The sequence below is a fragment of the Manacus vitellinus genome, unplaced genomic scaffold, assembly GCF_001715985.3.
Source record: "Manacus vitellinus isolate BGI_N305 unplaced genomic scaffold, ASM171598v3 scaffold_3_pilon, whole genome shotgun sequence".
In the NCBI taxonomy this organism is placed as follows: domain Eukaryota; kingdom Metazoa; phylum Chordata; class Aves; order Passeriformes; family Pipridae; genus Manacus; species Manacus vitellinus.
In genome coordinates this window covers 39829957-39842281 of record NW_021940535.1, presented here as the reverse complement: position 1 = coordinate 39842281, position 12325 = coordinate 39829957, and the positions used below count along the sequence as shown (strand labels likewise).

At 36.1% G+C, this 12325-nt stretch overlaps 1 protein-coding gene across 1 annotated transcript in view; it reads left to right on the top strand.

Annotated features, from left to right (window-relative positions):
* The window catches only part of ARMC4 (armadillo repeat containing 4), a 78433-nt gene that overhangs the window by 48288 nt on the left and 17820 nt on the right, over positions 1–12325 (top strand). Inside the window, exons 17-18 of the mRNA XM_018075913.2 lie at positions 5070–5258; positions 5844–6065. Of these exons, the coding sequence (XP_017931402.1) occupies positions 5070–5258; positions 5844–6065 (411 nt within the window). The remainder of the gene's footprint in view (positions 1–5069; positions 5259–5843; positions 6066–12325) is intronic.

Below are 12325 nucleotides of genomic sequence, written 5' to 3'. Positions count from 1 at the left end.
CAAATCTGTCTTTCTGTGAATACCATGATAGTTTCTGCTCCTAATTAAAGAAAATGTGGAAAGCTGGTCTGTCTCACAATATTTCTGCTTTTGGCTGAAGCCAATATAGAAAAAAGTGAAAAGGGAAAGTTAACTAAACTTTGTTAATAGTCATGCAGTTCAGCAAGATGAAAATATGTGATTAGAGTAGTGGGATGAGGCTTTTATTAGCACAGCAGGTAACTTTACTGGCCTCAGCATCTATGCCAGATAGATTATCTTTCTTTACTGCTTGAGATTGCAAAATCCTCACTATGAATCCAGTTTTAAAGTAGTATGTATCACACTTTCTGAGGATAAAAATTTTGCAGTCAGCTAGTTAGAAGATGTGGTCACATGAAGTCATGAAAACTTCTGTTATCTCTTCCTGTCTTCTTCAACCACTTAAAATGTAATTTAACAATCCATACTTCTTATATGTCACCTCAGGTTAAATATTACATTAAAAGGTATAACAATGATGAAGATTTAAAATTAAGTTATTTGCTGTTAATGCAGTAAAGCCTTCCCCTTTTCAATTTTTTTAAACATTTTTATTGCTTCTTTGAATGTCTTTGTTTGGCCACTTACTTTGTTCAGCTCAGGAAATATTATTGTTAAAACAGATGTATTCAACCTATCATTAACATGTGCACTCAGATGTATACAATAAAATTATCTATTTTATTGCTTATCAGTGATTTTATCAATATTTTTCTCTAGAAAGACTGCGTCTTAGATTTTATCCTTACCATACCATTTTTTTTTCCTGCCTAATTCTACTTGAGAAACCTTGTTAGGACAACTAAGAAATAAGATTTTGTCACAATAGGTAAGGGAGGGGGCACCTGCATAAAACGTACTACGGGTAAATATGAAGGCTTAACACACACTGATAGCTGGACATTACAAACCCTTTGGGTTATCAGACAGAGTAAGTTGTTTGTCAATTAATATAGAAGATAGAATTTAAAGATTGTATTTATTTCTATTTGAAGCACAAAGTAAAAAACTATTTCTGAGGTAATATTGTAGTATATTATTTTTCTTCTCTTATGATAATAAAAAAGGTATAGATGAAAATGCCTGACAACATTTGGAAACTAAAGTCACAAAGTTACTTTAGACTTTATACTATGAGCAACTATCTGATCATTAATACAGGTATACTCAAAGAACATAGATTCAAAAGAATTAAGTCCAGAGCTCTGCAATTACGGACACAACTTCATATAATTTCTCCTTTAAATATATTTGAGGTATGGCAATTGTATATAACAAATACACATATTTCAGTTTAAAAAAAAAAAAAGTAGAAATTTACTGTACAGAGCAAGTATGTGGTGTTTCCAAATGATACAAAAGAGAGATTACATTAGTTGTTTAAATTTCTTTGAAAAAAAAGAAATCTTGTACATAACATAATGGACTTTGAAGCTCTCATTTCAGTCCTTCTTTCAGCTCGTTCTTCGAATTTCTTGCCATTTTGCTTTTCTCTTTTGTCTTGCACAGACCACCAGACTACACCCACAATCACATTTGGGAAACTTTCCTGACATGTGGTTTCTGCAGTTTCCCTCTGCTTTTCTTCACTGGTAGAAGGTTCTATCCTCGTGTTTAGCTGTTTTCACAGATGATTATTAAAACTCTTTTCTTTTACTTACTGCTGGATTGTTTATATATTATCCCATCACTTCAGTTGGACCGTACTCCTTTACAAAATATGGAAAGTATAAGCTTGTCAGAAGAAAAGTTTAACAAATAGGGTTATAATCACCTGGAAAAAATATGTACAGGTAGGAAAATACAAAATGTACATATTGGTTCATTAAGATGAGATACAGGCTATCTTACCTCTTCATGGAACATCTCTCAAAAGCAGGAATAGTAATACACAGATATCTGAGCTGTGCAGAAAAGCAGAATAATCTTCAGGGCCCCTTTCAAATCTTAGACACTATACTGTGTCTGGGGCATTTACACTGTACTGTACTGGGGCATTTACCTGTTGAACAGAAGCCTTTCTCATCTCCTTTCTCATCTCCTGAGGCAGTACTTATGCACAAGGTAATGTGCGCTTCTGTAGTGACTTTCAAGGAATGTAAGTAAATATAAAATATCTCATTTTCTTTCCTTCTCCTGTGTCTGGTCACTTAGCTGCCTAGCCCTTGAATACATGGAGATAAGAAATCTGTGTGTGTAGAAAACTTTCTCTGTAACTCTACCACATTTGGTCAAATTTTAAAATTTCAAGACAAATATGAAAACTGATACTGAGAAACAGTGTTTTTATTCAAGTGATTGTCTGTAGATGCATTTACATGGTGGTATGCATACACTAGCAATGACAGAGGAACATTTATGCTAGTGTATGCATGGGAAACCTGCTTTAAGCCCACCTACCTTTACATGCAGCTCACATGGTAATAGAGGTGGCAGAACCTTTCCTTCTCTGTTTCTCTCAGTTGCTTTTCTGAGCCACAAAACTATATTGTCCTTCTTCTGCATTTCAATTCTATTTTAATTTCTATAAGGACTTCTGTTATTTGTTCATTCTGGGTTTTTTAAGGACTTCAGCTTAAAGTTTTCTCTTGGTTACTGCCCTTTTTCCATATCCCATGGCATCTGGTTTGTATGGCTTTAACCTCTCCCTTCCAGTCTCAAGATTTTCTGCCTATGGCAGAAAATGTTTTATTCCCAACATGCCTACCCCCTGCTTTTGCTTTCTGTGAGAAGGAAACATCACAGCCAAGAGTTCTGTTTCGTGTTTAGCCCCAGAACTAAAAGATGAGCTGCAGCGTCTTCTGAAATCTTTATTTACCAAGTCCATGAGCAATTTGATGGATTCACTCAGCAAAGCTAATGCATTACAGTTGGACCCTGCTCTGTATCTATTTTGTAGTCAACAGTTGATATATTTTCTTAAGGATTCCTGTAGGAGCAGAAGACTTAAGTTAGCCAGAATTAAGTAATTCACTAGTTTCTGTATTTATTGAACAAAGAACCTTAAAAGAACTAGTCATCTTTCCAGATCCACATCTGAAAGGTTGAAAATCTAACAGAAAATGTCTGGCTAGATTATAGCTTGTAAAAAGAAGTTCTGATAAAACACAGGTATCTATGCTTACTATAGAGGTCCACTCCACTGATGGGCCCTTTCAAGTAAAAATGGTCATTTCTCTAGATTGTGTTGCAATACTAGAATTTCCATCCAACCCTTTGTTAATTATCATGTTTACAATGAAGTTTCTGAAAATGCTGCTGCATTTTACAGTGTTGTCTTTCAGGTTCTGTATAACTAGGCATTCTGAGAACCCCTTCTAGATGGTTGCTGGCAATATGTTGCTTAGTGTTACCCACAGATTGAGTAAACGTGTTAAAAATCATTCAAAGTAGTAGATATTTTCCCACTATGCCATTGGTTCTGTCCACAAAGAAACTGAAAATAGATCTAAAATAATGTAATCTTAAATGGTGGAACATCTTACCAAAGAGAGAGATATATTTCTTTTCAAGCATCTCTGTTTAACAGAGTGCAATGAATCTTTGTGTACAGCATTGGTCAGTGACTGTGTAACTTAACATTCAGAATCTGTGCTTAAACAAAATTTAGATTTATTCCCAATGTGCTTTTAAGGTACATGAAGTACCTTATGTGCTGCATGTCACTTCATCACATACTACCAGTTCCTCTTTGGTTGAGGCAACCAAGTGAATCCCATACCTGTTAGTTCAGCCTCACAGTGCCAAAACTACTGGTTTCTAATTTACATATGACATGTAAAGATGTGCTTGATAATATGAGTCCACTAATAAACACAATAGCATGAGGACAGGCAATGATGTGTCAGACCAAAGGTTCACTAACACAGTATTCTATTTCTCATACTAGCCCACAAGGGATGCCTAAGAAAAGGTAGAACAGGGCAAACTTGTAGTCTTGGTTCCCTTCCCAGACTGCTCTTCCACCTTCAAGAAATCTGTGGCTTAGGAAATTTCTAAATCAGAGGGAATACTTTCATATTGAATAACCGTTAATGGATTTTTTTTCCCTCTAATTTGTCTAACATGTAAACTTCTACGAGCCACTGCAGTCCTGCCCAAGGACTTCCAACTTCTCAACTGTGCTTTGTCTAAAGATAACTTTGATTCTGAACATACCACCTGCTAATTTCGTCTGATGCTCCCAGTTCTTCTTCAGGAAGAGAGATCCCGGTGTGCCCTTTCACTCTACTTAAGATTCTGTACACCTGTATCACACTGCTCCTCCTTTTTCTCTTTTATTGCCTTGAATGTCCTAGTTGGTTAGTCATTCCTTCTACAGAGCAGTTCCCTACCCTGATTATTCTTGTCTTTCTCTGAATCTTTTCTGATTTTATTATAACTTTTTCAAGATGGAAAAAATGGACCAGATCTGACCACTGTATTCAAGCTCAAGACACTCTTTTCTATATAATTTCTAAGGGCATACTTAGACATTTTTCCAGTGTAATTTTTGTGTCCTTTAGTCATATAGTACATTGATTTTTCATACTCTGAGGTGCACCATGGCTCCTCCATGACTTGTGTAACTTCCCCTCTTAAATATACCTGAATACTTGTTTGCATCAATACAAGAAAATAATATTACCATTCCTTTGTCTTAGCTGTCAGACTTAACATAGGAAATAGAAGACACTATGAGAGTAAACAGGAGTGCCTGTTGCTGTGTTAGACGTGTTATTGATCTGTCTGGCCAATATGATAACAACCGATAAAGGCAATTTGTACCCTTCTGAAGTGACAGCTATACCTTGTGGTATAAAAAAATGGTAGATACCTTTATTTAGGCATTGGATTTCTGCCTAGATGGTGGTGTGTACAACAGTCAAACTCTGATATGTCAATCAAAAGAGCTTTGAGTTCCAAATTAGCCATATTTCTTGGTGAAGGCAACACAGCAATAGCTGCAGTTTTGAATAAATATGTCATGCCAATCTCTTTTTTTAAAGATTTGCATATAAATATGGATTGAATATTTAAAAATGATACGTATTTTGATTCTCATTTAGGATTCTGGGGAGATGGTTCGATCCTTTGTTGGTGGTTTGGAACTGATAGTCAGTCTTCTAAAATCAAAGAATAAAGAAGTTTTAACTAGTGTATGTGCAGCCATTGCAAATATAGCTAAAGATGAAGAAAATTTAGCTGTTATGACAGATCATGGAGTCGTCCCTCTGTTGTCCAAACTAGCAAACACAGTAAGTAACATCTAAATATATTATACAAAGTATCTGAATTTCTTACATCAGACTGCATTGTACCCAACTAAAAGGTTATAAGAGCAGTAGCTTGCAGCAGCTACAAGGAAGAGATGTAGAATCCTTCCTGTACGAGATGTATATTGGACATGAAAACACTCTGTGTCTGGTACTAAAATTACTTTAGAAGATGAGCTTCATTTTAATAGTTTTTGTTGTGGAATATTGCTTTCGAGAGGTGCAACTGCCATATGAAGAAAGCACAAAGGGTTGAGAACACAACGAATCTAAACATGCAGAGAATCTCAGTGATGGGTCTGTATTTTACATTTTAATGCTGTCTTATCTAATTTCCAGTCAGTACAAAAATACCTTTGAAATAATGTAAAAACTCACAGCACTTCCTACAAAAAGAATGTTAAAGAACCTCTCCTAGCTCTGTGCCTTACAACTGTCTCCAGCAGTTAATTATACAGCAGTTAAATTGGGACACCTTAATGATATTTGAGAATACAATTCTGCTTCCCTATGAATTTTCTGTTGTATTGTGTTGACTTTAATGTCTTATGTTTTTGTCTTCTTCAGAATGATAACAAATTAAAACGTCACTTAGCAGAGGCTGTTTGCAACTGTTGCATGTGGGGCAGCAATAGAGCTGCCTTTGGAGAGTACAAGGCTGTGGGACCTTTAGTGCGTTACATGAAGGCAAATGATCCCTCAGTTCAGAGAGCTGCAGCTCTGGCTTTATATCAGCTTTCAGAGGAGGCTAGCAACTGCATCATAATGCATGAAGGTGGAGTGGTGAAGGTGAGATGGAAGGATTTTCTTATTTGGGGTTCAAATTATTGAAGAGGTTTGACCTGGTCAAAAAAGAGATCTTTAAGTTGAAATAGTTCTTGAATGCTGCTCTGCGCCTCAAACTTCCCAAACTTTTTCCTAAAAATGTGTAGCCAATTAGTGAATTAGGGATTTTAGTGCTAAAGATATTTCAGCTAAGTTGTTGTTGGGAATGGAAGTACAATGTGGACATTTACTTAACTCTGATCTAGGCTGGTAGTGACATCACATCACCATTTTGTCATTCTCAAGTGACATTTGCAGAAGAACCTGGGTTATCTCTAATGGATAACTGCCTAATATGGTAGAAAGTCACGTAGAAAGGGAGTGTAGATGCATTTGGGGACAAATTAAGAGAATAATACAAAGGCTTAGTTAATTTGAGCTGTTTCAATTAATTCTGCATTTACTTATAAAAATTCTTATTTTAGGAGTTAAGCGTGAGCACATTCTGGTAAGACCTTACCCTACAAAGACTTTTTGTCTCAGAAAGATTTTTCTAGCAAAGTTTTATCTCACTAGTTGAAGCCAGAAGAGTTATTCCTTTGACACAGAAGAGATGAGCATTATGACTGTAGAGATGGAGATAGCAGGAGTTCTCAGTTGTCATAAATTCCCTGAAAGATTAATTGTATGCAGACTTTTCATTTTACTTGATGTTCAGGTAAATGTATTGACAGTAAGAGTTCACTTATGATGCAGTGTTATTATTAATGTTGATTTTATACCTGCACTTATGATAGTGCACTTTATTGTGAGCGGTTTCAGTTCTGGCACAGTTAATGGTCCTGCATTATCATACATTTATCTGTAGTTGGCTTTAAAGGATCCACTGGTCAAAAATATTTAAAGACTCAGTTTAAATGCCAGTACTTGAACTTGCTCAAATCTAAGCTACCCTTTCAGTGCTGGAAACTAACACCTTCCTATCACAGTTGCGTTATACAGGTTAAATAGCACATATACAGTATATATAGCACATATAGGGGATATATACAGTACTGCAGCACGAGCACTTGTTGAGGTTTTAATGTTGCTTATCTCTCCATTCAGCTCACACTACCCATTTTCTGACCTCCTGTCATCTGTTGTTTTCATTTATTTTATTATGCAGATTTTAGGTTTTATAAGTTGTGGAACAACGAACATAAAGCCCATTCTGATGATGCACTTTTACAATAATTCCATCTCTGTCTAGGTTCATCTTTATTTTTCAGTCCTAGTTAAAGTGTTTAAACTAATTAAAAATATTAATTTGCACTTAAAAATAAATAGGGGTGTACAGAAAAATATCACAAGGGTTTAGTTTTTTTTATTATTCACAATATTCTGGATTGACTATAATGTGTTAAGGGAGAGAAAATAGAACTGATAAAAGAAAGACTAAAACTGCAAAATAAGGAAACTTGGGTTATATTTATTACATCTAAACTTTTATTCCAGGGTGCACTTCCCTACTCATGTACCAGAAACTTCTATTTTTGTCGTACAGTGGATAAGTGTTTGAATGTGGGTTTGTGTTTGGTTCATTACAGAACCAAAGTGGAAGTACCTCTCATCTTTTAACTGATAGATGGCCTGAACACAAGAGATACGTGACTGAATCTCATCATGTGAGCCAGCACACAAATGTATTTGTGTCATACAAGCAGATAAGCATTAGTAGTATGACAGGAAGCAGCTGAATTTTGGTCCATGTTGAGACTATCAGCCAGGGTAGAAGATCTGCTGAAAAAGACCTGGAGTGTAGTTTAAGCAAGTTGAATATGAACCTAGTGCCCTGGGAGAAGTGAAGGCTAACAGGATCCTTGGCTGTGTTACAGGGAGCATAGCCAGTAGGTCAGGAGTTCAGAGATTCATGTTAATAAACCTTGAAAAACCTAGACCATGGTGTCTTCTCCCTAGGCCATGAAGTGACGAAAGTGCAGTGAGAGGTCATCAGAGCTCTCTTAAACTGTCTTGAGCTTTCTTACCTGTCTAGCTTTGGTAGCATGGAGATCAGCGTCAGATGATTTGCCTTATTCTAGTACTATGACTGCAGCACATACCCTTTTTTTAGAAAGGATGTAGTTTGGTTTTGCCCTTATTTTTCAGGGTATGTAATTCTCCTACCCACAAAAGGACAATACCTGTGGTCATCTAGAGTTTCTAACCCTAAATAAAGTCTGATTTAATTAGCAGTTACCCTGCTGTGATGTTTCCAAACACTTTATGATGCTTATTTGTTGTCTTATACCTAGAATGGCAAAACAAAGTGAAGGAACCAATAGGTCTTTTTGGAAGACACGTCAGACTAGTGAGACACAGTGTTTCCTATCCAGTGAGGATAAATGACTGAAACATGTTGGGCAGTCTGAGAAACTATGTTCTGTTGGACCTTTGATAGTTTCTCCAGATGTGCTAGTCCAAGTGCTTTTGTTCTGTGTTGCCAGAGCTGAGTAGATCATGAAGCAAATCAACACATGCACCATGACAGCTCAGGGCACAGATGGCCAAAACTTATGAGCTTGACTTCTGTGGTGGCACTGTTGGAATTGCGGTCAAGAATCAATTACTGAAGTTTCAGAAAGGCTAGAGAGGCAATTCCAGATGGCAAGACAGTGGGTGGAGGAGATTTAGATGCTCAAATACGAGAGTACAGTGCTGAATCTTGCCTGGTTTATTTGGTTCATCTGCCCAGCACAGGTGAGATAGTAGTTGCAGCACTGTTGTCTGTGATATAGGATATTTTTGCTCCGTGCTTCTCAGTGATGACAGAATGTCTGTGTGTTTTCATTCTTCTAGCCTCTCCAGTGACTGAAAGCATACTTTGTATTTAAATAGGGGTTGTTATGTACAGGTTTTTCCAGGACCAATTATTTTTACTGGAAAATTTGTTTGGGTTCCTTTGAACCCTTTTCATCCTTTTTCCAGATATCTGGTATTTCAGTAATCATGCCCAGTTGGATTAACGTCACAGCTGCTGTAGTTCTGACTAGGTTGCAATACATGCATAATCCCAGGTGTTCTTCAGCACGTATTCACGTGCTGTGTTCGTTCACATGCACAGAAGGTCTGATGCTTCAGGGAAACATTTACCCTGTAATTGCTGATTGCTTGAACAGTTGGTCAAAGCCCTTTAAAAGCATTAGACTTTCTGACCATTCCTTATCCAATGTGTATATACATGTTTTTGTCCAGGAAACCAGGAATAAAATTATATAGGGAAAGTAATTTTAACCAGATTCTTGTGTTTCACATTTTGCCACTGCTTCAAACAGTATTTGCTAATCACCAAACAACAGGTGTATGCACACAGTTGTGAGAAAAAACCCCGTGTTCTAAGTTTTCACCTATTTCTAACTGCACCCAAAATACAGTCAGTTTTCTCAAGCAAGTCTGTATGATAAAAAGCTTGGGAAATCACTGGTGTATGTCAGCTGTCATGTGAAATTCTGATTAGACAAACAGGGTGATTATGGAGGAAGTTTAGAAAGGCAGTTTATGAAGTTTTTCTTTTATGTTCAATACCATGCTCAATGTTCTTATGACTGGAAATGGAACAATGGTTATGACCTGTGACGGATGAATCAATGCTTTCTTTCTACAAAGCACCAGAAAATATTTCCTCTTTCTGAAGTAAAAATTCATGACTGTGCTGAAAAATAGATTTCTATTTTCAAAGACCCAATAATAACATGTTGTGGGACACTAGACAGCAAGAGAAATTATGTTGGACATCAAACAGGTATCAATCTGAATTCAAGATTGGAGATAGCTATCCACAGACCAAAGGAGATGAGAAATCCAGTGGGGATTTGGCAGTTTATAGCTAAGAAAAGCAGGAATAGCAGGCAACGCTCTTCCCACTTGGAGTCTGTCACAATCGTAGGGAAGAGAAATAGCAAAATTCACAAGCAACAGGAAGCCATGACCACATTCTTTGTGGAAACAGCAGAAAATCTCTCTTAAAGCAATTGCAGAGGAACAAAGATGTCTACCTATATTTGACTGCTGCTGAAACCTTAGAACAATCAAGTTCATTCATGAAAAGATCTCAAACTGTCAACTGATTATTCCTGGTCATTCTTCCTTTGCAAGTGGAGAAAGATAAAAGGAAATCTATTGTGGAATTTCTGTTATTGTGGAAGTTAATTTCTGACTTTGTAAGTGATATAAAGGATTCATTTATGTGGAATATCACTATTATATCTGTGTAAAGAAGGCCTAGGAAGTTTGAATGGCCTGATTGCCTACAGAGTTGGGGTCAGCTTTTTATTATGAGCATAATGAGACCTCTGAGGAGATTATTATAGTAATTTAAACAGTAAGAACAAGGGGGGGAAAAGCTTGTCAAAGTCAGGCTGTGGAAAAACAAAATTAATCAAATTAATAATTCATCTTAACTTTAAATGTTTACATTTCGCACCCACGAAACTGAAATAGTCATCCCAAATTTTACAATTGTCAAGGAAGAGGAATTGGTTCTTTACTGTATTTTATCTCTCTTAATTTGGACATTTATGCAAAGATAAGGCACCTCAGTTTCTACTGGCAATGTTTTCTGGTCTCTTTTGGCTATAATGGGAGTGCAGGTTTAAAGGTCAGATCTGCATATCTACACTGTAGGTATCTATGTTTAGTGGGGTGAATCCCATCCCAAGGCAGTGGAGAACTTTTTAAAATGAATATACAGTCCAGTCCATTATTCGATATGAATGACAGAATTCTGAATAATAGTGCAATAAGAAAGAGCTATTAAAAAAAAATAATTTTTCTTTTCCTAGAAGAGTACAGATGAGTTGAATTTATATGCTATGATGGTGATGAAACTCAATCTGCCCAGCAATAACTGAAGCACACTTTGTATATGATCTAATAATACCAGATGTTTTAAATTAGTGGGTCTAACTGACTTGAAACCAAGGATTTTGAAGGAGATCTTTGGAGTATTAAGGATGGATTCCTTTCATCTAACTTTGGCCACTTTTAGGTATTGAGTTTAAAGTAGTCTAAACTAAGACACCTTCTGTAGTCAATGGAAAGAGAGAGACACCTGCAGACTTGTCCTAGCTGAAAATAGATGCCCAAGATATCTGCAAGGAATAGACTCATGAAAGTGCCTAATTTTCTCCACTGAGTATAGAAAGGACCTAGGTGACTAGCTCAGACTAAACAGCTAGCATTCAGACAGCTGAATTTAAATTAATATCCTCCTGAATGTTGATTTTCAACAAGCTTGTGGTACAGGGGAAGTTGCAGCGCTGGAAGAATGGTAATGTGCCAATATTTAAAAAGCCTGAATAAGATTATAGTCCTTTAAACTGGACATTATGTTAAATAATCATAGGTACATACCTTATAATACTAGAAGGATCATTTTACTGTCCTGGTCTGACTAGCCTTGCTCATGCAAACCAGAGACATTGCTTCATTTTTTTCTGCTTGGAATAGAGTATATCTTTTAGAAAAACATTGACTCTTTACTTAAAAAATTCCAGCGATGGAAAATCCACCAGAGCCATCATAACTTGTTCCAATAGTTAAATACCTTCCCCATAAAAACATTTGCACCTTATTTGTAGCCTAAGGTTTCTCTAGCTTTATCTTATGCAATTGCATGTATGATACTGTTGCTTGGTAAACTGAAAAGCCCTACATAACTTCTGTTTCCATATAAATTCTTATTAAAAGGATCAAATTGCTGGTCTTATTGTCATATTTTTAATTAGCTAAGCAAGTGTAATCAATGATAAAATTTCTATATTTTTTATTTTTTTAATTGTATTTGTGTGTCAGTTCTGATTTTTTTATTTTTTGAACTTTCTTTTTGGACTGAATTGCAACATACTTCAGAGCAGAACTCAGTATTCCAGTAATATCTATATGAATACTTAAAACAGGTAAAATAACTTCCCTGTTTCTATGTAAGCTCTGTTTGAACATCAGAGATTTTCATTATTCTGTTTGGCCACAGTATTGCCCTCAAAGTTCCTATTTGGCCAATTTTCTACTTTGATTTCCATGTCTTTTTGGAAACTGTTCCTCAGGTTAAACCTTCACATGCTATAATGTTGGCCTTCATGAGCAGGAGTAAAAATCACCAGTGAATTTAGACCTTGTGATATAGGCTGATTTTTTTTTTCCCCAGGAGTTTGTCTCAGATTTTAATTGTTGTCAGTACACTTTATAGATGTCACATGACTTAGCTCTCATTTTTGTAAGAATAATTTGCAATTTAAAAGCAGCTA